The sequence below is a fragment of the Mustela erminea genome, chromosome 5, assembly GCF_009829155.1.
Source record: "Mustela erminea isolate mMusErm1 chromosome 5, mMusErm1.Pri, whole genome shotgun sequence".
Lineage (NCBI taxonomy): Eukaryota > Metazoa > Chordata > Mammalia > Carnivora > Mustelidae > Mustela > Mustela erminea.
The window spans coordinates 135,896,021-135,923,416 of record NC_045618.1 but is presented as its reverse complement, the minus strand read 5'-3'; the positions used below and the strand labels follow the sequence as shown (position 1 = coordinate 135,923,416).

The 27,396-nt window shown below is 47.7% G+C and overlaps 1 protein-coding gene across 1 annotated transcript in view; it reads left to right on the top strand.

Annotated features, from left to right (window-relative positions):
- TTC9 (tetratricopeptide repeat domain 9) overlaps nt 1-27,154 on the top strand; it is a 30,412-nt gene extending 3,258 nt beyond the window's left edge. The window contains exons 2-3 of the mRNA XM_032345088.1: nt 24,483-24,665; nt 26,885-27,154. Coding sequence (XP_032200979.1) covers nt 24,483-24,665; nt 26,885-26,964 — 263 coding nt within the window. The 3' untranslated portion in view covers nt 26,965-27,154. The remainder of the gene's footprint in view (nt 1-24,482; nt 24,666-26,884) is intronic.
- The last annotated feature ends 242 nt before the right edge of the window (nt 27,155-27,396 follow it).

Below are 27,396 nucleotides of genomic sequence, written 5' to 3'. Positions count from 1 at the left end.
CACTGCTACTGTTGTAAGAGCCAGAACAGTGCCGTGAAGCCTATAAGATACCCTGTCCCACCTCGTGCCTGCTGATAAGAAGGAGACAGCAGCTGCACATTCTTTCTGGCAGAAAGGCAACTGACCCTTCCATCCGGGCTACAGTGCCGACTGAGCAGCCCGGCCTGCTCCTGGTGGGAGCTGTCTGAAAGTGTTTGTGCTCTCAAAGATCTGTCCTTCTACACAGCTGTCCATAGAGAGAGACATTTGGGGTTTGGAAGGAACTTGGACCAGCCCAGAAGTACCTGGAGGATTAGGCTATGTTGCTAAGGGCAGCTCAACACCCAACAAAAGGCTGTTGGGAGGCTTCTGGAAAACACCTAGGTCTGGTTGGACCCTGGTACTTTTCACGGAAGTCTCCAAGAGGATAGCAAGAGGGTGGTGGGGATGTGCAATGTACTAAGAGATGTTCGTCTAAAAATCCATTTGGATGACTTGAGGGGGTCATGTGAAGGATGTGTAGACAGTTGTCAGAGTGCCCGTGGTTGTGGTCTGTTCCGGCTTGGAGTTCCTCCAGATTAGGAGGGATCTGACCAGTACTGCAAGACCCCTGGACTTGATTTTACCCATCTTATTCGTAATGGAATTAAGAAAAAAAAAAATTGGGAAGTATCCCGTTCTTTCAGAATTTTGAATGACATTGATACAGTGATCGAAAAGATATTCTGACCTAACTAGGGCAATGTAGGACTCTACTCCTTGCCAAAGCTGCAAAGGAAGCGCGTGTTAGCCTGTTGATCGACTCCTGTTGACCTTGAACAAGACACAGGACTCCCCTGGGGCCCTGGAATGTTTTGTGCAGAGTTTCTTGAAAGACAGAGCCTTTTACTCCCCATGGTTCCCATGGGGCTGTGGTGGCCCCAGCTGGGTGTGATCAAAAGATTACAACATGTAATGACTTTGTTGATATTTTCAAATGACATTCAAGACTCAAATGCCCGCAGTGTAGATGAGGGCCTACAGGCCGTGGCATTGGATCTAGATGAGAGTCAGCTTGTGCCTCTATCCCTGGCATACCCTGTGACTTTGATTAAGCCCCTACCATGTCATTTTGTCCATTTTCCCATCCAATTACGGCTATGTTTAAGAGATTTTTTGTTGTTTATTTTACCAAAGGGATAGATAGTACCCACTGATCCTATATGAAGCTCCAGGACAAGGGTATGACAAGGCCTAGAGAGGTCACACTGGGAAAAGGCCTGGGATGGGCATGTCTTAAAGCCATGGGACCAGGGCTGGCCACATAATTTGTGCAGCCCAGTGCAAAATGAAAATGGGGAGCTCCTTATTCAAAAAATTGTGTGTGGGATGGGGAGAGGTATCATGAAAGGTGTTGAAAGATAAAGCTTTTCTCCTTTCTTTTATGACCTTTCTCCCTCTCGATTTGACATGGTGCTTTTATTTGCTATTTAATGTCATTATAAGAAAATTAAAATTTTAAATGATTGTCATGAATTTTACTGTTCACCTTTCTATTGTGCAAAGCTAGTTTTAAATGGAAACGCGAAAGGACTTACCTTTTATGTGAAATCACGTAATTTACACAATTCACATCTTGTAGCTTATACATGCATATGTAGTCTCTTCTTCCTAGAGCAGTGGAAATGCTGACAAAAACAAACCCAACTATTTTTATTTCATTTCTTTACATGCATTCCTTATGGGGCACTTTCCACCAAGTTTGGCTTTCTACCGAGTAAGGAAAGGAAAAGGCACTATTCCCTACTCTTACCCCACTCTTTCCTTTTATATCATCATTTTCAGCATAAGCAGTTGGCTCGTGCAGGGTAGAAACGTAAGTAGGAGAGGATATGATGGGGCTTTAGGTCATCTGTGCTTCTTCCTGCTTTCTTTCTGTATCTGAAGCAATTTCTGGGTTGAATGGAAAGCATGCCCCTTGGGGCTGTCAGCATGTCTGCCTGCTTACTTAGTCACGGACCTGATAGTCTTACCTCATACTCAAGCTGGGTCCTGCTGAATTCTCACGCATTGTGGGTCCACCGGAATTCTGTGCTCATGGGGCACCCTGAGTGCTACGTGCAAGTGGGGTTGCAAAGAATGGTTGTGCCTCTCTCTTCTGCTCATGTTCGTGCACCATCATCCCATCAAACTTCACTTACAAAACACAGCTCCAAAGATAAAATTGTTAGGAATTTCAAGGAAGCAATAACAGAGCATTAAACCAAATACCCTTATGTGGCCCTTCTGACCGCATAAGGCACCCATCCTTGAAGTCACCCCCAATGGGATACCAGAAGCTGACTGGGTAGATACACCTAAGGTGGACAAAATTCGACATAGACTCTGAGGCGGGTTCTAAGACCAAGGGTACTCAACAGAAAGGGGTGTGGAACCAGAGAATCAAGCATGAAGACTAGAGACAACTGGTAACCCAGTAGCTAGAAGATAAGTTTTGGAGGTAAGAACTGGTCAAAGAAGGGGAAAGAAGAAGGACTTCATGCTAAGATGCTCAGCCAAGATCTTGCCATCTGAGAGAGCTTGACGGGCCATGCCATTGTTGATCCAAGGCTGTTCCTTGGGCAGCACCTTTGCCAAGAAATCTCTGCCTATAAATGTGGCCGCTAGGATCATGTGAGAATTGAAACTTGTAGGATGCTTTCTAGGAAAGAACATTCTGAACATAAACTCCTGGCTAAGTTTCTAAAGATTCTGACGGTCCTTAGTCTACCTCCAAGGGAAGTGAACTGGGTGGTTCTTAGCCAGAAACTCTTTAGGATGTCCCTACAGCCACAATACATGGGAGTGTCCCATCCAAGAGAAGGGGACGCAGCTGCAGTGAAGACAGGATGGCCAAGATCTGGAGCAGCCAAAAGCTGTTCCCAGAGCTTTGCAAGTTGGGAGTGACCTCCAGACGGGACAGTCTCTTCTTATAGCTACTCTCTCTTACCCCCAGCCTGTGCCTTCTCCAGATAGCTAGGATGAAAACCAAATGTCTTAACCCACCAACCATCAAGTGCCTAATTCCCAGGTGACTTTGGGAGGTCAGAGGTTCAGTTGGGAACAGAGTTTTCCATTTTCACCAAGATAATTAGTCTTACCCCTATCCCAACCACATAGCAGAAACCTCTAGCACCAGCCATGGTATCAGACATAAAAAAAAGAAAACGCCAAAGATAATGCTATCGAAGATGAAAGGAGTTTAGTTCCTGGTGGTATTCATGTGGCCTGGAAATCATTCATTAGCAATGTAAAGCTCATTCATTACCTTTCTCTTGTACATGTACATTTTCATCTCAGCCATACAATGATGCCATGTCTAGTAGGACCCAAACCAACAGTGTCCAAATATTTTTGAAAAGGAGGTGGGATGTGTAGTGCCAAGGAAGGTTGATTTGAGCTGAGCTGAATCTCAGGTTGAAATGCATCCGAGTGGATCTTCCCTTCCCTTTCTGCCAAAAAGACTTTCAAAGAACACTCCAATTATAGATGACGTTTACATGGAGCAAGCTCAGGGGCAAACGTTTCCCTTCCATGGTGTTTCTGTGAGTAAAGAACAAAAGTGAGAAGTGATGCTAAATAACTAGCTGTCTCTAGAGTTATGTAATCAGTTACGATTTCAGATTCGGATGTGACCCCAAACTTCACACAGGTGTGTGAATTTTCTTGGTAACATAACCAGCTTGGCCTCTAGCATCAGCTTAGGCACGTCCAACAGGAGAGGTAGTCACCACACCTAAAGTGACCCATTTAACAACTACCACCAGAAAACAACAACTATAATAGTAACAACTATAGGAACAGCAGTGGCAGTAAAGACCACCACAACCAGCCCAGTTCCTAGCACCCAGTCGATGTTTCCTGAATGAGTTAGAAATGAATGAAAATTCTTATTCCAGCAGCTGTCTCATATTAAAGACCCTGTAAATCCAATCATTCCATTAATATTAATTGTGCATTTAATACGTGCTAGATGCTGGGCATGGGGCCAGGAGTAAACATGAAGGACAAGGTCCCCGCCTTTGATGAATACACACACACAAACATATACATATAATACATATATGTACATGAAGATATAAAATTATATATAATTTATACATATAAATATACATACTTAATATATATAATTTCATTTGCTCTCACTTCGTGAGACAGAAAGCTTAAGCTTAGAGCAGTTAAGTCACTCACCCGTGGTCACGTGGCAGTATGTGGCAAGCAGGGATTTCTCATGTGCCACTCTGTAGTTCCACAGCCATGGTCCTAACCAGTCACCTCGCAGCCTCCATTTTTAGGAGTTTCCTCCTTAAATACTAAAATTCACCTCTGTGAAATTTCTATTGATCCATCCATATCCTTTTTAAAAAAATGTTTTATTTATTTATTTATTTTATTTATCTGAGAGAGAGCATGTGTGGGGAGCGGGGGAGGGGGAGAGGCAAGCAGACTCTATGCTGAGCTGGGAGCCCAACGTGGGACTCGATATCAGGACACTGAGGTATGACCTGAGCTGAAATCGAAAGCCAGATGCTTAATCAACTGAACCACCCAAGTGCCCCTGATCTAGTCATATTCTGTCTACCCTTTGGGGCAACACAGACTACATCTCATCACCCGTGTAACAAGGACAAACCTTGGCATTTTCAGGGCAGCTCAGTTTCCCCTCGTCGAGTCTTGTATTCTGTAGGTCAAACATCCTCTTACTGCGATTGTGCCTTGTGTGATTAAGAGTCCCCTAACATGACCATTCTGGGTGGGTAAGAGACAAGTGTCCTGCGTTCTGTAACCAGGTCAGAATTTCCCTTTGGTCGCCAGGAAGAAGACCTGAATTTGTATGGGCAGAGAAGTGCGAGGAGCTGGGGAGCCCTGATTTCCGGTGAGCCGAGACGCTGCAGGAGCCCCACCACACTTCCTCCTCTTTTCTGTCCCCCTTGCTTTGGAGCGTGTGAATTCCAGTTGGGAGGTCCTGAGAAATTTGAGTGGAAGTGTTAAGAGCTGGAATTCCCTTCAGCCATTACTCTCGGTAATCGCTCTGCAGACACCGTGAGGAGAGACGATCCACTAGATGGATAACGTCTGGAATTGTCCAAATGCATTACTCTAGACCTGGTTGGTTCTAATGTCATGAGAGCGAGGACGCCATCCTTTAAAACCATGTTTCCGTTTTAATGCCAAATGAAGTTGGGCACATTATTATTCCGGGTGGTGTGGAACATTTGCTCTCCTAACATCCTGGAAAGTAATACTTACGTTTGCGTTTGTGTTTTTATGACTGGCTGGTACTAGGTTCTGGCTTTGTGGGCCAAACTTCATCTCTCAAGAAACAAAAACAAAGAGTCCCCAAAGCCAGCACCAAAGAGACCAGTGGCCCTGTGTCTAGTGGAATATTGACTGGGGCAGACTCACGTGACTGCTGGTGGCACATTCACCGTATGGGAACTTAATCTGACCTTGGTTTGCCTCTCTTATTAAATGGGTATAATCATGCCGGTTTGACTCACAGGGTGCGGGCGAGGAGTAACGTGAATATATTTCCGCAACTATAAAGTATGAGTGGTGTAAATTAGCATTTTAAGTGGGTAGGGATACATAGGAGAAAAAAAGGTAGAGGAGAAATAAAAAGTGAGATCTGCCCAATGAAGGAAAATGCTCACGTCCAATGTTAATAATTCTGGGATAAAAGGCATACTTGGATAGTATCCACTAGGAAAACTTGCTTGATGCCCGGTTTCTGTATGAAATATCTATCCACACTGACTCTCCCATAGTGTTTCAAACACACATACTAAAATAGTCCCCCAAATACTGGTTTCTTCATAATCCACACACAAAAACACTTGCTTAAAAAAAATCGTCTAATGAGAATGTGAGGGGTGTTCTCTGAACTAAGATTTCCCTGCTTCTGACATCCCTACCTTTGAGAACAGAATGGAAGCTTGGCTTGGTGAACAAGGACTTGGACTCCCAAGTTCTCCACGTACGGGTGCCTTGTGTCAAAGACTCTTCTCTTCTGGGCTCTAGTCTTCTTATTTACAAAGACTAGGGTTGGATTCCAAGCTCTCTGAGGTCTTTGCCAGCTCTTCAAAAAGGTTGTCTTCATGCCACACTTTCTGAACTGTGTGGTCATAACACGGGATTGGGTCGTTCTGTGTGTGCAGATCCATACCAGTCTCCAAAAGCCGTTATGACATGAAAAGGCAGAAGGAAGGCCCCTCTTTAACACAAGTCCCTTGTGCGAGTAGATACAAGCTAGCATCAATGTATCTGTGTCAGGAAGATCATCTGAAATCATTCAAGTGAAGCTGTTAACCTCACTTGAAAAGGAGACTGGGCAGATAAATTAACCTTAACTTTTAAAAAAAATTATTAAGACCTTATTGTTTGTAGGGCAATATTCACAGCAAAATGGAGGGGAAAGTGCAGAGATTTCCCATACAGTCCCTGCCCCCATGTGCACCACCTCCCCCATTGGGGTGTTTGCTACAAAGGACGAACATACGCCAACACATCGTAATCACCCAAAGTCCATAGTTTATATCAGAGTTCGCTCTTGGTGTTGTGCATTGGATGGCTTTGGACCAATGTATAATGACATGTATCCACCATGAGGGTATCATACAGAGTGTTTTCATTACCCTAAAATTCCTCTGTGCTCTGCCTGTTCATTTTTACGCCCTACCCCACAACCCCTGCAACCCCGGAGCTTTTACTGTCTCCATAGTTTTGCCTTTTCCAGAATGTCATGGAGTCGGCATCATACAGGACGTGGCCTTTTCAGATTGGTTTCTTTTACTTAGCAATATGCACTTAAGGTTCCTTCATGTCTTTTTTAACTTTTTAATTTTAAATCTTTCTGTAGTATTTGAATTATATATATGCATGATGGCTATTATTTTTTAAGAAAAATGATGACAGGGTTATCGCTTAGAGAAATCATGGGTAATCTGGCTTTCTTCTTTTTTATTTTCCTGAAGAAAAGCCACCTCATAGACATGGTTTTTAGACCATGATAGATATTTTCTGTCTTGTCTAGCCTCATCAGGCAGTGGCACCAAAGATGTCAAGCAAAATTATCCCAAGACCCCCCAATTTCTCTTAATATCCCACAGTGGGATTCATCTCCCTTTCTGCAGTGCTGCCACCCCAGTTGGCACACAGAGCTAAATCCTGACGGCCTGGAACCCCCCCCCCCCGGTGGGAGAATGCCCCTCAGTAGTACGTTAGTGACAGCTCGAATCTGGCAGTGAGGCAGGGAAGGGCGTTCGGTCAGATCTTGTGATATGAACTGATCCTGAGCTTTAGCGATGTGCCTCTGGTATGGAAGAAGGCGTGCCATGTGCCATCAGTGTCCAAGATTCTTACTGGCCCCTGAATTTTGAAACCCTGGCCATTGGTACCTCAGATACAGCAGCCAGAGCATGGGAAGGCAACTCGCTTATTCCCTGAATCTTTCCTGTGCACTTTCCTGGGCTTCTTCCAGCCCAAACCCAAACCTTCCCTGTTCTCCTCAAACATGGCACAGGTGTAGTGGGAACTGGAGTTCTAGTCCAGAATCTGGGGCTAACTTGCTCTGTGACTTTGGACAAGTCCCATCACTCTGAGCCTCAGTTTCCCCAAATGTAAACAGTGGGGGTTGGGTCATTGCCCTCCAAGTGTCCTCTCACAAGGGCTGAACTGTTTAGGATTTTGAAGACCTTCTAGCTCCCCGCTCCCCGGCCTCTCTTTCTGGGAGCAGCAGGATTTAGGAAGGGACAAGCAACAAGCTCGCTTTTATTCTAGTTTACTGGTATGTGCTGACAAATAATCGCTAAAACATCCCAACTAAGATTTCCAAGGCAACCCTTGCAAATAGGGAGGATCAAGCGAAATAAGCGACCTCACAACCTCCCAGGATGATAGCTTCAGACAGAGTGTCTCTGAAAGAAACCAGAGTAAGGATTGGAGGGCTATTTAAAATCTTCTGTGGGCTCTGGAATCTAAATCGATGTCACCAAATATTACCTATTACTGCTAATATTTCCAGATTATTTCAAAATTCAGGCTTGGATTCTGAGCAGGCAGTCACTCACCATCAGAAACCTGGCGGTGCTGGTTAGACTAGGCTAGGAAGGCCTGATGGCAAGAAAAATGAAAGTTTTTAACAGATGGTCAGGATGCCGAGGTGGCTCCGTCGACGAAGCGTCAGACTCTTGGTTTCGGCTCAGGTTGCCATCTCAGGGTTGTGAGAGGGAGCCCATCGGGCTCCATGCTCAGCTCGGAGTCTGTTTGAGGTTCTTTCTCTCCCTCTGCCTCTCCCCCCACTGTCTAGAAATAAATAAATTTTTTTAAAAAGAGAGAAAGGAAAGAAGGACAGAAGGAAGGAAGGAAGGAAGGCAGGGAAGAAGGGAGGGAGGGAGAAAGAAAGAAACAGTGTCAAGGCCAAAAGTTACAGGCAATAGGTGTCGGCCAAGAGTGTCTCAGACAGTTGCCACCCTTGGCCCAAAGCTAAAGATCCCGCAGGAGTCCAGCCACATCCAAGCATTTAGGGATATGATTCTGGGCCTATTGCTCTCACCGAGTCAGAACTGAGCCCCTTCTTCTAATGGGCCTGCACCCTCGGGCTGTGGAGGGAACTGGGTCACTGGGAACGTGTGTGGACCCGTCCCTGACACCTAGAGAGTGAGGAGGCCTGTCACCCCGAGTTTGCCAATGAGGATGGGAGGGAAGAAGGAGAACACAGAGGAACAGATGGGCAGAAACCCTGCAGCGCCACGTGGCCAAATGGGAGAGAACTTTGCTTAGCATAAGCAGGTCTGGGTTTGAATCCTGACTTTCCATTGACTCCGCCATTAACCTCGGACGGGTCCTTCTCTCGGAGTTTGTTTCTGGTAAAGGGGGAGCGATGATGTGCCCTGCACGCGATTGTGATGGTAATTGACATGAAACGGTGCATGCACACGTGCCTGCACAGGGCCTGGTACGCAAGCAACGCTTCACACGTGATGGTCTCGGTAAATCTAATTCCCACACCAGAAGGTACTAAGACAACAAAGCATGTGAGAGGGGAGGAAAAAGGACTCTGCAAAGGAGGTTATGGGGGACTGTGGGAAGCAAGGGAGCACACGGGGAAGGACAAAAGAGTCATCAATGACTCCAGGGCAGGGGAGGTGAGTGAGGTGTAACCCGACAGCCTTCAGTGTGGGTGTTTCCGACCTGGTATGTTCAGTTGGGTTCCCTGGGGAGCTTCACAAGCAAGCAAGCTTACTGGTGGGAAGGGGCACTGGGAGAAGGCAAGGCCTGTTTGAGAGGGAGCCATCCAAGGGAGAGGCTGTGAAGCGGCAGCCTGGTGCCTGCCCTGCCTACCCTGTTGTGCTGCATGCTGGTGGCACCAACTTCCTGAGCCTCCTCCCTGGTGTCGGAAGAGGAGAGCCTTTGGCTTACTTGGTTTACTTGGGTGTCCTGAGAGCGAAAGCACACCAGCAGGTGTGTCCCTTGGAGCCTCCTTGTAAATCCCGTCCTTGCGGGTGTGCCTCTGCCACGATGCCCAGGACCCTCTCAGGCCCCCAGGTCTTCCTAAGGCAGGGGCCCCAGGAACAGGCAATGCCCTTTGCTTAGGAGACCCTTCAGCCTTCTCTGCAGCCCTAATGCCAAGTTCCATCCACCGCACTCTCTTTGAAGACACAATGGGCGGAAGGGATTTTTAACATACTTTCCTAATTACAGAAGTAAGATGTTGTAACTATAGAAGATATTAGATAAAAGAAATTCAAAGGAGGGGCGCCTGGGTGGCCTGATCATTAGGCGTCTGCCTTCAGCTCAGGTCATGATCACAGGGTCCTGGGACTGAGCCCCTTATCGGGCTTTCTGCTCAGTGGGGAGTCTGCTTCTCCCTCTCCCATTCCCCCTGCTTGTATTCCCTCTCTCACTGTCTCTGTCAAAAAAATAAATAAAATCTTTTAAAAAGAAATTGAAAGGAGAAACTAAAACTCACTTGTTATCCAGCCATCCAGCCAACTCTTCCCTATTTGGGTTTATTTCCTTCCAGTCTTTTCTTGTCTGTCCATATAAATATGTATCAGCTAGTCCACTTCAAGGTCTACCTTTCTCCAGTTTATTTAGGAAACAAGGAGTTTGGGTCCTTTGTGCTGGGACCACCACCAATCTCCTTCCCGGTACCCCCAGGATGTCGCTCATTCTCCCCAGGGGGTTGCCGGTAAGGGGGGGGGATCAGTTCTGCTTCCTCTTTTTGCCCCTTCACTTTCACACCCCCAGTACCACCACTTGGGGTTGAACTTCTGGCAGGTTCTAAGAACGTGCCATGCGTCTCAGGCTCTTCCCGCTCCATCCCTGCTCTGTCTCTTAGGCTCTTCCACTCTCAAATTCAGGTCATTTCAAACACAGAGCAGTTTGCTTATCTTTTTTTTTTTTTTTTTTTTAAGATTTTATTTATTTATTTGACAGACAGAGATCACGAGTAGGCAGAGAGGCAGGAAGAGAGAGAGGAGGAAGCAGACTCCTTGCTGAGCAGAGAGCCCGATGCGGGGCTCCATCCCAGGAACCTGAGACCATGACCCGAGCCAAAGGCAGAGGCTTTAACCCACTGAGCCACCCAGGCGCCCCAGTTTGCTTATCTTTTTATCTACCTTATTTGCCTCCGACTGCTCTCAAAGCTTCACCTCACCCCCTAGAGCAGTTGATGAAGATGTTCTTAAAAAAGGATACTTTCGGGATGCCTGGGTGGCTCAGTGGGTTAAGCCTCTGCCTTCAGCTCAGGTCATGATCCCAGGGTCCTGGGATGGAGCCCCGCATCAGGCTCTCTGCTCAGCAGGGAGCCTGCTTCCCCCCCCTCTCTGCCTGTTTGTGATCTCTGTCAAATAAATAAATAAAATCTTAAAAAAAAAAAATGAAGGATACTTTCTTCCCTACGAAGAACTCTGATGCCTTCTATTACAACTCTTCACTGTGATACAAACACATTTATTTTTCACAAGGTTCCGCTTCTACCACGTAAACGTTTACCACCTTGATTTTTCCACCAGTATTTCCCACTAAAAACATTTTGTCAGTATCACTAAGCATTTTTCTTCAGCATGATGTCAATGTCTGTGTCGTGTTCCATTGTACCTGTGTCCCATTATTTATTTAACCAGTCTCCTGCTGGTGGATATTTCGGTTATTTCCAACGCTCGGCTATTACATGTGGTGCTGCCACAGGGAGGCCACAAAGTGCTTTTCGGTGACATGTGTGCCTGTTAAGTCACTCAACCCCAAAGTATCTGGTGATGTTTGCTCTGGTGCCATGGAAGGATGGAGGGAAAGGCCATAGGAATAGGAGAGATGTTGCTGGGTCACGAAGGGGAGGTGATCAGACCAGGGACAACGTTCTTTAAAGTCCAAAAGGAGAACAGGCTGGGAATTTGGCTTCTGAGATTTCCCCTCATCCTGGCTGAGAGTTCCTGCCAGTAACCATGAACATGTGTCTTGCTTGGCCAGCGTCAGCAAGGTGAAGATGGATCTCTACTATTGCTGGGTATGTTCTCATCACCACATTCTCAGTGACCCAACTGGCCCTGCCAAATGCCACTTCCAGCCCAACGAAGGGGTGTTATGCAGACTCCAATAAGCAGTAATCCTGTACTGCTTTCTTCCTACTACTCCCTTCTCTCTCTGCGTCTACCACGATGAGGTCAAGAGGGAGAGATAGGGGCCACAGGGGAGGGATAACTTGTTAGCATGCTGCCAGAACACCGACAACCTGAACTGACCCCAGGCTTGGGCGTTGCTGTCCTATGGAGCATACTCTGATGTCCCTTAAAGGACTGCCAACTTGAGCCTGCAATGTATAGGATTTTCTATTGGTTTCTCCACTTTAGCTCTCTCACCTGCAGCTTCGCCACCTTAGTGCTGGCCAAGAAAAGGTGGAAAAGAAGAGGATGTGCTCCTGGAAGATAGCAGTATCTTTTCAATGCTCTCCGTTTTCCTCTCCCATGGCATGGGCCATGATGAATGAATCTTTATCAAATACGTTTACTAAGAGCCTCTGCCCAACATTGTGTGGCCATGGTGAGAGGGATGCAGCATCCCTTGACCACTGGGGACGTCCACGTGAAGAATTCAAAGGGTGGGCAAAGTAGACATCTCCAGAAACAGGGTTGCTAACACAAAGAAAACAAAAGAAATCATTGACAGTGCTTGTTTGAATCAAATGCAAGCATGTGCTGGATTGGAAAAGCAGAAGGTCAGAAGTGAAGGTGATGGTGTCAAGGGCCGTTCAGCCCACTAGACAGAGTCACACGAGTCATGGTAGTGGGAGTCGCGGCATCAGTGTATGGGAGAGCTCTTGTCTGGGCACCAGGTAGGGCAAGTCTGGTGTGAACAGATACAGCTGTCTTCCTGCTTTTCTTAGAGCTTCCCAGGGCCTTGCATTCAGAAAAAGACCTTTAGAGATCGTGGAGTCCAGGTTTCCATTCTTTCCCACCAGCTCCGCTGGAGTGGAACCAACATGGGACCTGGGTTTAGATAACCTTGGCCCTTTCCTTACAAGTCAGATGGCCTTAGCAAGTCACTTAACTTCCTTAAGCCTCTGCTTCTGGAAGCAGAGCTAATCATACCTATTTTCTACAGTCATCATGAAGGTCAAGTGAATTGTTAAACAGTATAAAAATGTTAGGTATTGCTGCTTACCGAGCATACAATGTATGCAAACCACAGTGACGCCATTTTGCCGTGTGGGGATTGAAAGATGCCCCGCGCAGGGGCACCTGGTGGCTCAGTCCATTAAATGTCTGACTCTCGATCTCAGCTCAGGTCTTGATCTCAGGGTCCTGAGTGTGAGCCCCGAGTTGGGCTCCATGGTGGAGCCCTACTTAAACAAACAAACAAACATAAGATGCAGAGGGCATAAGGGCAGAGGAGCCGTGTTTCATGAAGAGCTACAGTGATGGGCATGACTGGAGCATGTGGCTGTGAAAAGTAATTTTATTCTTTGGAAAACTAAACGATCCATTTAATGATGGTACCTGTAGATCTGACCTCATTGGGAAAAGACTACCCAGCGTGACGCCATGACCATCAGGTACTAGAAAAACAATAATTTCCCAGCAAGTTAGACATAGAAGGAAGTTACCGGATCTTGATAAAGAACCTCTAGAAAACAACTACAGCTAACACCAAGCTAAATGATGAGTGATTGAACATTTTCCCTCCTGACCTGGGAATCGCCCTCTTGGGCATCTGTCCTAGAGAAATGAAAGCTGTCTGCGACTGGTCATAGCAGCATTATTCACAATAACCAAAAAACCAGGAACAGTCCAGATGTGCTTCCTCAGGTGGATGGTCAGACAATGGCTACGTCCACGCCGTTGAATACTACTCAACAGTACAAGGAACGAACTATCGATCCATGCAACAACTTGGATGCATCTCAAGGCGATTATGTGGAGTGGAAAAAAAAAAAGCCAGCTCCTAAAGGCTTCATACTGTATATAATATATAATATAATATATAATTATATATAATATAATATATAATATATACTGTATATAATATATAATATAATATATAATCTCGTGCCTCACGAGAAGCAGACCTCACACCTCGAATCTGTCCGTGAAAGACATGAATTCAAATGCATTCTAGGTAGTTGAGCATATATATATTATATATTATATATGTAATATAATATATATAAAATACTTTGAAATGACAGATTTTAGAAATGGAGAATAGACGAGTGGTTGTCGGGGGTAAAGTAGACTTGGGGATACAGGAGGGATATGGATGTACTTCTAAAAGGGAGATGGGAGGGATGCTTGTGGTCATGGAACTGCTTTGTAACTTAACTTTGGAGGTAGACGGAGGAAGCTACATATGCGATAAAATGGATAAAACCAAACACACACACACATGCAGAAGCACGAGTAAAGCTGGAAGGATCAATCTGTGGGTTGTATGAGTGTCCATCTTGTGGTCAGTGTATTGCACGATATTTTTAGAAGATGTTACTTACCATTTGGGGGAGACGGGGTAAAGTGTACAGGGGAGCTCTTCGTATTATTTCTTGCAACTGTATGTGAATCTACAGTTAGCGCCACAAAAATTTCGATTAAAAAAATCAGACCATGGGGGTTAGTCTTACCAATGCCAGCTGAGGTGGGGATTGTTTCAGGAGGAAACCTGAGACTTGTCGTGTCAGCCCTATGAGGTTAACTTGTAGACTCTGGATGGAGTTGGAGATGCTGGTGGTTTTGGAACTTCAAAACAGAACAAAACAAAACAAAACAAAAAACCTTGGCGGAAACCCTGCACGTGGTTTTGTTTGTTTGTTTCCCTCTTCAATGCAGAGAAACAAGGAGGGTAGAGGGTCCTAGAGAGTTACATAGGAAGCCTCCAGATGAGAAATCTACATGTGAAGAGAGCACAGTCTGGCACCGCCAGGACCTCACGTTCGTGCCTCACGAGAAGCAGACCTCATACCTCAAGTCTGTCCGTGAAAGACACGAGTTCAAATGCATTCTAGGTAGTTGAGCATCCTGGGGGGGACACTGGGTCCAATGCTTTAGGGGCACAGTCTCAGGAGCCGGATGGCTTAGGTTCAAATCTTAACCTGAACACTTAGTCACTTTGTGACCTTGAGCAAGTGACTGAACTTCTTTAAGCCTCCGTTTCCCCCACCTAGAAAATGGGTGAGATACTAGAGTCTACCCCTAGGTTGTGATCAAGATGAAATGAATTAACGCTTAGAACAGCACCTGGTCCATTTAGGCTTAATAAAACTTATCTGTTCTTATTCTTCTGGAGGGATGGATGAACATGGCCTACAGGACCAGATTCTCTTGAGCTCACCCTGGAGCATCTCAGGCCTTCTGCTCTGTTTCCCCATTTCCCTGGCCTAGGCTGCTGTTCTCCAGGCAGAAGTCTCTAATGACTAAGAAGAGAAAAACCCCAAAATGTCACAAGCTGATCATCTGTCTGAGAATTGTTGTTTTCCCACATGTGCAGATTTTTTTCCAGCTCTAGGACTTGGCCATCTGGGACCTCTTTGGCCTTGTGGATAACCCTGAAGCAGCTCACAGCTTTCCTGGGCTCTCACAGTTGGTTGAACCGACTGCGTGGTCCTTAAGACACCTACATCCAAAATGCTAGAATATAGAGTACCAGCTCAGGAGGTGAAGGCCCCAACAGACGCCCACTGGGGACTTCTTAAAAATGTGTATTACTGGCCTCCACCCCGGCCCTTTGGAATCTTCATCCTTGGGCATGAGGTCTAGGATCTCTATGTTAAACACGTTTCCACAGATGATTTAACATGAAACATTTGTCTGTAGGGTTCTCACCAGATGTCAGACTTCTTGCGTCCTGCCAGCAAGCCTTCAAGGAAAAGGTAGATAGCCACCATAATTATTTTTATGCTTATGCACTAGACAGTCGAAATCCAGAGAGGTGAAGTGTTTTATCCCAAGGACACACACGCGAATGCCAATGCCAGGGACATTGTCTCGAATCAACTAGCTCAGAGGCACCGAAACTGGCCAGCAACTTCTCTGCTAAAAATACTTCGCTCTTTCCTTCCCAGACTCTCTAAAGCCCTACAGAGTCGGGAACCAGGCCTATTCATTTTCCTGCCACTGCTGGCGTTTTGAGCTCCTAGTTCTCCTGAATTATTAGGCCCCCAGAGGAGCTCAGCTACTTTGGGTCCATCCCCTCCCCATCCATAAAGCTGTCAGCCAGATGCTGCCTGGGGAACCAGTTCCTCTATGGCAGCGAGAGAACAGGTGCAAGCAGCACTCCCGTTTGCTGTTTGGGTGTATAAAGGGCTTGAGGGTAAAACCACTTGTTGACTCAGAGGCCGGCTCCTGTATGAGAAGAAAATACCCCCGAACCCCACTCCATTCTTTCCTTTAAGCCCCCTTTCCTGGCGGCAAAGCTCCTTCTGTAATGTTCTCTGCATCTCCCCAGCTGCTTCCCATAGAGAAAACACATCTTCAAAAAGGAAAAGGGTCCAGGAAAACCAAGCGTCCAACCTACGTTTGGGAAACACTCAGAGCAAGTGCGAGTTTGTATACATCCCTGACCATGAAACCAAAATGAGAAATCCAAAGAAGAGAGTTGTTTTCAGAACTCTGGATGCAAGCATTTGTGTGCACAGAGGGGGAAATCAGCGCTCTCAGGGAAGGCTGGAATGGGGTGAGCCATGGCAGACCTGGACGTGGAGCCGCAGGAGGAAGATTCCTGTCCTCTCGCTGCCCAGGTCACGTTCCCATTGCTCTGCCGCAGAAAGACCCTCTAGATCACCCTCCACCGTGCCTCTGACCTAGTCTTGAAAGTCTGCTTTAAATCCAGCTCTAGCTTTGTGTATGTGTCATACACTCTGTGTAGGACTCAAAATGGAAATTTTCTCTGGTGAATGTGCGTGTTGCTGGGGAAACCGTATTTGACTAATGGGTTCCTAAAGAGAACCCGTTTCTGTGCCCAGCACTGTGTGAAGCATAGAACATACATTAATTATCTCATTTTATCATCACAAGGGTTCCCACAAAATAGGTATTATTATCTCCATTTAATACACGAGAAGACTGAGGCCGAGGGACATGAAGTGACACACCCTAGGGCCTGGGCTGGTAGGTGGCAGAGCTTGGACGGCGGCCCGGGACTGTATCTCCAGACCCAACGTTTGAAGTTCAGCCAGGACACCCTGAAACTGGCTTGATACTCCTTGCCTCTTCAGTTTGGCTGTGACCTACCCAGTTATTAGATATGCGCAGTGTCACCTCTCTTCACCAAACTCCATCCACTTTACTACTATGCAAATGCCCCTTAAAATAAATATGAAAACCAAATAATTTTGTCCCCTCCATGGAAATTTTCCCCCAGTAAGTGACAGACACTTGCTGAGCCCGCCTCTCAAAGGAATGACCTGCAAGGTGTGTTAGTTTCCTAAGGGTGTCTGTAACTATCCCAGCTCTGGAGGCTAGGAGTCCAAGGTCAGGATTTGGGTAGCACTGGTTCCTTCTGCCAGCTGTGAGGGAGAGTCTGTTCCATGCCTCTCTCCTAGCTTCTGGTGGCCTGGGGTTCCTTGGCTTATACATGGCTGCTTTCTCCCTGTGTCTTTTCACATCATCCTTCTTAGGTGTGTGTCCATCTCTGTGTCCAAATTTCTCCTTTTTTATAAAGACACCAGCGGTATTGAATTTAGAGCGCATTCTAGTGACCTCATGGTGACTTAATGATCTCTGCAAAGACCCTTTCTCCAAGTAGGATCAAATTCTAGATATTGAGGATGAGAATGTCAACATCTCTTTGGGGGATGACACAGTTCAACCCATAAAGTGAGGCAACCTGCTTCTCCTCATTCCTGGCCCCAATCTGGCCTTTCCTTCCCCCACATCCAGCCCATGCTTTGCTTTTCTGGACAGCCGGTACGGGCAAACTGTAGCGAATCACCAGAGGAAGAAATCCAGTGTTTGTATGAACTTGTTCTCCCGGTCTCATCCAGTGTCCCTTCATCTCCTGCCAGCGAGCGGCACCTTGCCCAGGCAGTCACTATGCCCTGCGTGCACCAGGAAAAACAAAAACAGAACAGGTGCCAGAGCCAGTAGAACCTGACCTGTTTTAGCCTGAGGTCTCAGTGTGGTTGTTTGGGGAACGTCCAACATAGGATTTCCACTGTCCTGAGCGCACAACCATGGAGTGGGGTTCTTTCAGTTGCTGATTCTCTGATTTTTTCCTGCCACAGACCCCTTTGCAGAGCTAAGAAAGCCTGTGGGCTCCTTTTATAAAACCGTACCCTAACCACCCAAAGTTGACCGTGGAAGAGGAATCTCCACGTGCGAGGATGGTTGGACACTGGCAGTCCAATTCTGGTCCCCCAAATGTACTTTTCTCTTGTAACTTGCACTGTCCACCACTTCTGTCACCACTGTAGAGACCCGGGGAAGGCTTTTCTCTTCTAGTCCTTCTTCCCAGCCATGACTAGCAGCCTGTCTGAATCCTCCATGTCTCGGCGGGTTCCAGGCTGTAGCATTTATTTAAACATGTCAGAAGACCGAGAGACCAGAAGGTCCATAACATTTCTCTCAAAAGGGCTTCTGGGTGTGGTTGTCTGGGAGCCCAGGCCCATCTTCACATGTCTACTGTGGACATGTCTCCCCACTTCGTACCCCTTCTGCCACCCAATGACTGCATCTTTGAATCCAAATATATACCCAGAGTCAAGGCCACGGATGGGAACAAGCTCCCTCTCCATCCAGCAGGAGACCTGCCTTCCTGAGTTCTCAGCCTTCTCTGTGGAAACTGACAGGCAGAGGCACACCTCACTCCCTTCAAGGAAGATCTTGCCCTAGAGCCTGGCCTTGGGGAGACTGCACAATTCAAATCTCTGCTGTGAAAAAAAAAAAAAAAGTCTCTATGTAGACAGAAAGTTGTCTTACAGAAGCCCTTTTGATCACTGCCCTCTCCAACAGAAGATGCCTCGCCATAAGTAGTAGGGAGAACAGAGTTCCTTTTGAAGAGGAACCGGTGAAACAATGTTGTCCTTCTATTCAGTGGCCAACAATTGTATTCACAGGATGTTCGATTGAAATGGAGAGTAGAGATTATTCAGCCAAGTGGAGGTCCCTCCTTTTACAGAAAGGAAACGGAGGCCCAGAAAGGGAAACTGATTTTCACACTATTGGCTAGCGGCAAAGGTGGAACTAGAATCTAGCTCCCCTGATTCCCAGCCCAGTACTCTTTAAAATATGGACCCATTCCATATAGCAGAGCACATAGGCTGTCGTCTTATAAACCCTAATTCAAATTCAGACCAGGTTACTACAACGTGGAAGAAATTTCTGAATCATCAGTGAATCCAAAATGGCAGTCTGAGCCCTCCTGGATGAAGGGCTCTAACCACACGAGTGTAACAGGAGAGGGAAAATATTTCAGGAGCTCCCTATTGCGAGTCCGTTCTGTCTCCTAGATGCCTCTTAAACTGCTCCCTCTCCCCTGTCTTTCTGCCTCTGCTTCAATCAACCCAGTCAAAGCATTTCATCATTCCACTGTGACCAAGAATAAAGTCCCAGATCCTTAACGTGAACCAGAAGGGCGTAGGTGTCCGGGTGGTCTCTGGCGTTTCTACCTTCCCTTCCTTTTACCCTTCCCTCAGTCTCTCTGCTCCAGCCAGACATAGTTCCTCAAAAATCCTCAAGTAAGTCAACGTCCCCCTCCTCCCCCACCCCCGATCTCTTCCTCTGTTGGTTCTGCCTAGAAAGTGTTTTCTCCTTCCCACCTAGATCACTGGTTCTCAGGGAGGATTTTACCTCCCCCTCCGGGACATTTTGCAATATCTGGAGATGTATTTTTGGCTGTCATGACTGGTATGTAGTGGGTAAAAGCCAGAGATGTTGCTAAACGCCATATAATGCACAGCACAGGGCATCCTCCTGTGACAAAAAGTTATCATCCTAACATGTTTATAGTAGGGGAGCTACCAGTTAAGCAGCAGCCTTCGGCTCAGGTCATGATCTTAGGGTCCTGGGATCGGGTCCCACATCGGGCTCCCTGCTCAGCGGAGAGCCTGCTTCTCCCTCTCCCTCTGCCTGCTGCTCTGCCTACTTGTGCTCTGTCTCTCTCTGTCAGATAAATAAACAAACAAACAAATCACAAATAAATAAATAAATAAACAAAATGTTTAAAGTGCTAAGGTTGAGAAACACTCAGAGCCAGCTTAAATGCCACTTCTTCCATGAAGCCCTCCCGGGATACTTTGTATTGGCAGAGGGCTCCCCTCTCTCCGTGTGCTCCCTCTCTTCCCTTCTCCTTGTCAGTGTTGACACATGGTTGTATTCAAGATACTGGAACATCTGCCTCCCCCACCAGCCCATTTGCTCTAGGACGGAGGGCGGAGGGGAGTTTTTGTTCACAACTGATCCCAGCGCCCAGGGAAGTTAGGCATTGCCTTTTACCTTGTTGATCTTGGAGCACAGAGAAACGTAGTTTACACAGGCGATGTGACTTTTACCACGGGTTACGTTGGTTTTGGAAGGCTTCAGACGCAGACCCACAGAGACCCATAGTCAAGAGCACACTCTGGGGATCCTGGCAGAAGTGGGTGGATGTCATAATTCTCCCACCTCCCAGTTGAGCGACTTTGAGCAAGTTACTTAGTTTCTCTGGAACGGGTGTCATCGCCGGTAAGAGAAGGATCAACATTGAACCTGTTTCATGGGTACCGTGAACGTGAAAAGGTATAAGGTCCATAAGGTACCGAACGCCACCTCTGACACAGGGTAAGGGAATAACCGCGGAGAGGAAGCAAGGGCACTGGGCTGATGGGACCGCAGCCCACAGGCCCTGGGTAGTGGGCCTAGGGGTGCAGCAGGAACTTCGGAGACTGCTGGTCAACCTCTTCTTCTGAACTTTCTCTACTCTAAGGACGTGCCTACAAATGTCACATCTTACCTCTTCCCTAGGCTTGTTATGTGGATCCCAAATAGCTCCCCACCCAAACTACAGGGATGCCTAAAAATCACCTACAGGTAGGGCTGAGGGTAGCTTTCCAGACTTTCACTTACCCCCTACCTCAGAGGAGCTCTGGCTAACACCCCGGGTTTCTTGCCTGACTTCCCCCAACCTCCCCCGGCCCAGCACGCAACCTTCAGGATGGCGGCTCGTTTGGACCCACGCTGGCTCTAGATAGCTCCACCTTCCAGAGCTCTGCTTGTGGTGCCAGCAGGGGCCCCACACCCTATAACCTGCCTGCCTCACCTCCCACGGGGTCTGAAACCCGGGCTGCTGCCGGGTGTCCCCGTCGCCACTGGATCTGGAGCCACAGGGGAATTCAAAACATTTTCAGCGAAGGGTTCCCAGAATTTGATGGCTAGCCTTTCCTCTCCCCTAGGGGAGGAGGATCTGTTTCCATTTCCAGGCCTTTTTGCTTCCTTTCCCCACACCCCACCCTCATTTTAATCACTCAAAAGCTGTTTTTAAAAGAGACAAAGGTCCATTTCCTTCACTGCTCAGGTCAGCCAACAGAAGTGTCTGTCTGAAGATGGACGGGAAGAGGTTTGCCCGTCTGGGCAGAGAGGACAGCAGATGAGGCACATGGGAGCCTGACAGGAAATCCTTTAACCCTGGGAGCCGGTGTTGGAGCCAAGACCCACACAGGTAGCCCGGGAGGTCCATGCACAGGACGCTCTTGACAGAAACCTCTCCCCGTCCACAGAGCTGTGTGAGCCCCAGGACGGGATCCAGCAGCTTGGGGGGTGGGATGAGGTCCCCACAGCCAAGGGAGGAGAGGAGAGGAGAGGGGGCTGGTGGCATCAGCTCAGCCCCATGCCCGGCTGCCAGCACAGCCTGGTTTTCTGAGACTGCAGCCACCCACGCCAAAGGGGGTAGCAGCCCCTCACTTCTGTCTCCTCCTTTGGCTTTCTGCCCTTGGGCCTGTGAAACCTGATGGGTCAGTTTCTAGATCTGGGCTGATTCACTTCCACTTCCTGGTTCTCACATCTTCAACTTCCGAGACTGTGTGGTACACCTCCCCCTCAGTCGGCCAAAAGGATGTGGGTGAGTATTTTTTCTTTTTCCCCAAAATGGCCAATGAAAGAGCTGATCTCCTAATCAGCGATTCTTATCCCTGGGAAGTTATTTAAGGGATCAAAACAGCTGAAGTTAGACCTCTGAAGATTTAAATCAGTGACTCGCCTGTATCCCAGAGAGAGGACGGTTCCTCCCATGTGGGAGGATTCTCCAGGAGCAGGCATCAGGCTTCTCCCCCACCGTCCGGTCTGGTCTTGGCGGGACGAGCACTTTTGCCTCCTCCATCTCTCTCTCTCTTTATCTTTTTTAAGATTTTTATTTATTTTAGAGAGAGTGAGCATGAGCCGGGGAGGGGGGCAGAGGGAGAAGCAGACTCCCTGCTGAGCAAGGAGCCCAGTGCAGGGCTCCATCCCAGGACCCTGAGACCATGACCTGAGCCAACGACAGACAGTTAACCCACTGAGCCACCCAAGTACCCTTGCCTCCTACATCTCTTTTAAGTCACTTTGAAGAAGCATAGGGGTGCCTTTCCTTGCCTCTTCCCTCCCCCTTTCTGGTAATCCCTCCAAGGTGTATAACACAATCTTCCTTCAGTGCCTACTAAACATCTGTGTGATCACATGGAGGGGGAGGTAGCTCAGCAGGGTGGGGAGTTGGGTGAGGAAGGGGAGGCCGCTGGGCACCCAAGGAAAGGGGGCATCACTCTCTAGGGTCTCATGAGCTTTCTGGCCCTGGCTCTGGCCCTGCAGCTGATGGCTGGTGAGAGAGAGCTTCTTCAAGGAGAGATGGTTTACTCAGAGATGGCTGAGGGACAATAGGAGGGGGACCCACCACAGGCACCTGCCAGCCTCAGCTTCCTCTTGCCTAGGACAAGGGTCCCGAGATATGCTCTGTGCAGGCTTTTGCACTGGCCCCATCAGAAGGCTCTTGGTCCCCAGAACTGCAAAGACAAACTTGCATGAATGAGAACTTGAAGAAAATGAGAGGCAGTTGTTACGGCAGGGGCACAGGGCTGAAAAGAATTCTAATAATATTAAATGACACTTAGGGTGACCTACTCTGTGCCAAGCCCTATGTTAAATATTTCATGGCCATTGTTTTGGGAAATCCCCTCAACAACTCGATAAAGAACTTGGGCACCGGAACCAGGCGGCTTTGATGTAAGTCCCAGCCTTGGGACGCTTGGGTGGCTCAGTGGGTTAAACGTCTGCCTTCGGCCCAGGTCATGACCGATCCCCACATCAGGCTCCCTGCTCAGCAGGGAGCTTGCTTCTCCCTCTGCCTCTCCCCTCTGCTTCTGCTTTCTCTCTCTCTGACAAATAAATAAATAAATAATCTTTTTTTTTTTTTTAAAGATTTTATTTATTTTTTTGACAGAGAGAAATCACAAGTAGATGGAGAGGCAGGCAGAGAGAGAGGGAAGCAGGCTTCCTGCTGAGCAGAGAGCCCGATGCGGGACTCGATCCCAGGACCCTGAGATCATGACCTGAGCCGAAGGCAGTGGCTTAACCCACTGAGCCACCCAGGCGCCCCAATAAATAATCTTTTAAGAAGCACGCAACCCACCCATCCATCCATCCCAGCCTTGCCTCTGTCATGTTGTGTGCCCTTGGGAAATGACCTCATCTTACCGGGCCTCAGTTTCCTCATCTGTAAAATGGGAATAACGGTGGGCTGTACATCATGGTGTTCTGAGGGTTATGTCGGGAATGCAAGCAGAGCAATGACACGAATAGCCTGCACCCGGTGGGCACCCAACAAGTGTTAGCCACAGTTGGCATTGTTAGGGCCTCTTGTGGCTTATTTCTAGGGTCGCCCCAACGTAAGTCTCATAAAGTGGCAGCTTGAACAATAGAAATGTGTCATCTCATCGTTCTGGAAAGCAGGAGCCCAAGATGGAGGTGTTGGAAGGTTCGGTTCCCTCAGAGGGCTGTGCGGGAGAGTCGGTGCCATGCTTCTCCCTCACCTTGTGGGGCCTCTGGCGTTGCTCGGCTTCCAGACGGTCATCTTCTTCCTGTGTTTCTTCACATCGTCTCTCCTCTGTGTGTTTGTCTGTTTGAGCTGCTATGTCAGTAGCATAGACTGGGCGGCCCAAACAACACAATTCATTTCTCACAGTTCTGAAGACTGGGGAGTCCAAGATCAAGGAAGGAAATTCAGCATCTGGGGATTGTCTGCTCGCTGGTTCACAGACAGCCGTCTTCTCACTGTGTCCTCATGGCAGAAGGCGAAGGGAGCTCGCTAAGGTCTCCCTCATAAGAGCACTAATCCCAGTCACGAGGGTTCAGCCCTCGTGACCGCGTCACCTCCCAAAGACCTCACCTCCAAATACCGTCACACTGCGGACTGGCTTTCAACATATGGATTTTTCGGGGAACATAAACATTCAGTCTATAGTGTATGGTTTTTTTTTTTTAATTAAAAGAAGTTTTTTTAAAAAAAATTTATTCATTTGAGAGAGAGAGGGAGTGAGGGAACAAAAGCAATGGAGAGTGTTAGAGGGAGAGGGAGAAGCAGACGCCAGGACCCTGAGATCATGACCTAAGCCGAAGGCAGACCCTAACTGACTGAGTCACCCAGGCGTCCCTGTAGTATGCGTTTTTATAAAGACACCCATTGTCTTTATTGTATTAGGACCCATTCCAAGGATCTTACTGTAACTTGATTACCTTTTTTGTAAAGATACTATTTCCATATAAGGTTACATTCTGATGTACTAGGAGTCAGGACTCCAACATATCTTTTTGGTGGGGACACAATTCAACACATAATACAAGGCTAAGTAACTCACTCAAGGTCACAGAGCTTGCTGGCAATGAAGGGGGGTCCTGGAACCCTAGATCACTTGGTGACAAATCCCACAGCAATACACCCCAACATAAAGCCCCAACACTACTCCACCTTTTCTGGACAAGGAGAAAGAACCAAAGAGAGACACTCAGAGTCTGCTGTATGATAGCCCTTTTCCTTTCTCTCTCCTTCCTCCACAGCCTGCCTGCTCCAGGCTGAGCTGGTGAACTACGAGCGAGTCAAGGAATATTGCCTCAAAGTCCTGAAGAAGGAAGGAGAGAACTTCAAGGCTCTTTACCGGTCTGGTGTAGCCTTCTACCACCTTGGAGACTATGACAAAGCACTCTACTACCTGAAAGAAGCAAGGACCCGACAGCCAACAGGTAAGGTGGCAGTTACTGTTTTCTTACTGGCAGTCCCTCTGGCAGCCTCCCCGTCATGGCGCCCAACTGTCATGGCGGGCGCGGCCAGGTGTGGGCCAGGACCTGAAATGAGGAGCGCGGACAGTCCACGCATTTGCCTGGCGTCTTGGTTCTAGGGAGGTTGGGCACCTCTTTTCAAATAGAATATGGAATTCTCTGGGGTTTTTTCCCAATCCAGAAGCCAACTCTTCCCACTTACTCAATAAATACATATTGAGTTCTTAGTTTTGTGCCACAGTTCGTGCTGGGTGCCAGGGATGTAGATGAGAAGATGGAGCCCCGGCTCGTGAGGACCTCACAGTCCTGCTGGCGAGACAGAATGCAGATGGATACTCTTGGTGCTGAGCTCAGCAACTTGCAGGAAGGGTGCTCTGACTTCTCTGGTCAGCTCCCCTTCCTCAGAGCCTGCATTTCCTGCACCCTTCGCTCAAATTCCTGTCTACCAGCTCAGCGGCTCATTCATCCCACAGACATTCACTGAGCAGGTCTGGATGTGTTCTAGGAGCTGGGTAGACAGCGGGGAACAAAACGAAGCTGCTACCGTCCAGGACTTTGTGTCATGACGGAGGAGGAAGGACAGTTAACAAATAGGTAGAAAATACAATATTTAGTCGTGGTAAGTGCCGGGAAGGAAATAAAGCAGAGTAAAAGAATCAGGAGTAAAGGGGGTTCTGTTTTACACCAGGGGATCAGGAAGAGCCTCTCTGAGGAGGTAACATTTATTTGTGTGTGTGTGTGTGTGTGTGTGTGTGTGTGTTTTATTAAATTTTTAAATTTTTTAATAAACATATTGTGTATTTTTATCCCCAGGGGTACAGGTGTGTGAATCTCCAGGTTTACACACTTCACAGCACTCACCAAAGCACATACCCTCCCCAATGTCCATAACCCCACCCCCCTTCTCCCAAACCCCCTCGCCCCCACAACCCTCAGTTTGTTTTGTGAGATTAAGAGTCTCTTATGGTTTGTCTCCCTTCCAATCCCATCTTGTTTCATTGATTCTTCTCCTACCCACTTAAGCCCCCATGTTGCATCACCACTTCCTCATATCAGGGAGATCATCTGATAGTTGTCTTTCTCCGATTGACTTATTTCGCTAAGCAAAATACCCTCTAGTTCCATCCACGTCGTCGCAAATGGCAAGATTTCATTTCTTTTGATGGCTGCATAGTATTCCGTTGTATGTATATACCAAGTGTTCTTTACCCATTCATCTGTTGATGGACATCTAGGCTCTTTCCATAGTTTGGCGACTGTGGACACTGCTGCTATAAACATTCGGGTGCACGTGCCCCTTCAGATGACTACGTTTGTATCTTTAGGGTAAATACCCAGTAGTGCAATTGCTGGGTCATAGGGTAGCTCTATTTTCAACTTTTTGAGGAACCTCCATTGCTGTTTTGAGGAGGTAACATTTAAACAACGAATTTGAACTTGGTATTACCATTGTCGTTCACATGGCTGATTTTTTTAAAAATCCAATCCTCCTTCCAAGAAGAATTTAAGAACTTCACGATCAGTTTGCAGAGACCCAAATGTATACTTTTTTTCTATATTCTTAAGGACTGCCCACATCTTTATTTTTATGTGTCACAGTTTTGCTTTTGTTTTTGTTTTTGTTTTTTCTGTATATAAATGTGTTCTAGACTCGAAGCAACTTGAGAACTAAGAACTGGACTCATTTAACAGAATTTTCTTGAGCGCATCCTATCTGCCAGCACTGCTGGATGCTAGAGCTGGCATTGTTGAGTGTTAGTATTTGTTTCTGCTTCCTGAAGTATAACATTAACATTAATTAATTAACAATGCTAATTAATAACATTTAAAACATTTACATTCAGTTAGTATTTACTGCTCATTGGATGAAGCCCCTTTGGACTTCTCGATCTTGGTCCTCACGGCAATTCTGTGAAGAAGGTAGACGCTCCCCGGCGGAGGGAGGCCACCAAGGCAGGCTCACCCCTTAACCGTGGGCTTCCCTGGGCCTCTTCATCTCTCCAGGGCCTCCGTTCTCCCTGTCACAGTGAGGACGAGGATCCGGACTTGGCATGATTGTAATGAGGAAGAAATAGATGGTGGCGGCAACAAGCGTGGCCCTACGTAGGATTCCTGTGTAGACCTGACCGTCCTCCTCCCCACGCCCGCCAGGGGTTCCCTAAGGTGTGTTTCTCTCCTCGCAGACACCAACGTGATTCGGTACATCCAGCTGACGGAGATGAAGCTCAGCCGATTCTCCCAGAGAGAGAAGGAAGCCATGTGACAGCTGCAGCCGCCCCCGAGGACGGACTTCCAGGCAGCCCCCCGGCGAAGGGCCCCTCCTGGGTTTTGCTCCCTTCTCCCCACTTCTGCCGGCTCCCCCTCTCTTCCTCCGGCTGCCCCTCAACAATCTGTCTGCTCCCAGTGGGAAAGGAAGGAGCGGCAGATTTGGAACCTGGCGGGTTGCCTGCCATGGAGACACCCCTTCTCTAGCAGGTCCGCTACTGAGAGGGACCGCACTTCTGCGGGGACAGCTGGAGAGGACTCTTATAGGGCCCAGCATGCTGATGCAGCAGTGACTTCGGCCAGTGCTCCTGACAGAGGCAGAGCCGGGGAGATGTGCCGTCGCAGGCACGGAGCCCACGGGCTGGACCCCTGCACACTTTCCGGACAGACCAGAGGATCTCAAGGCCACCGTGACCAATCCAGGGAAGAG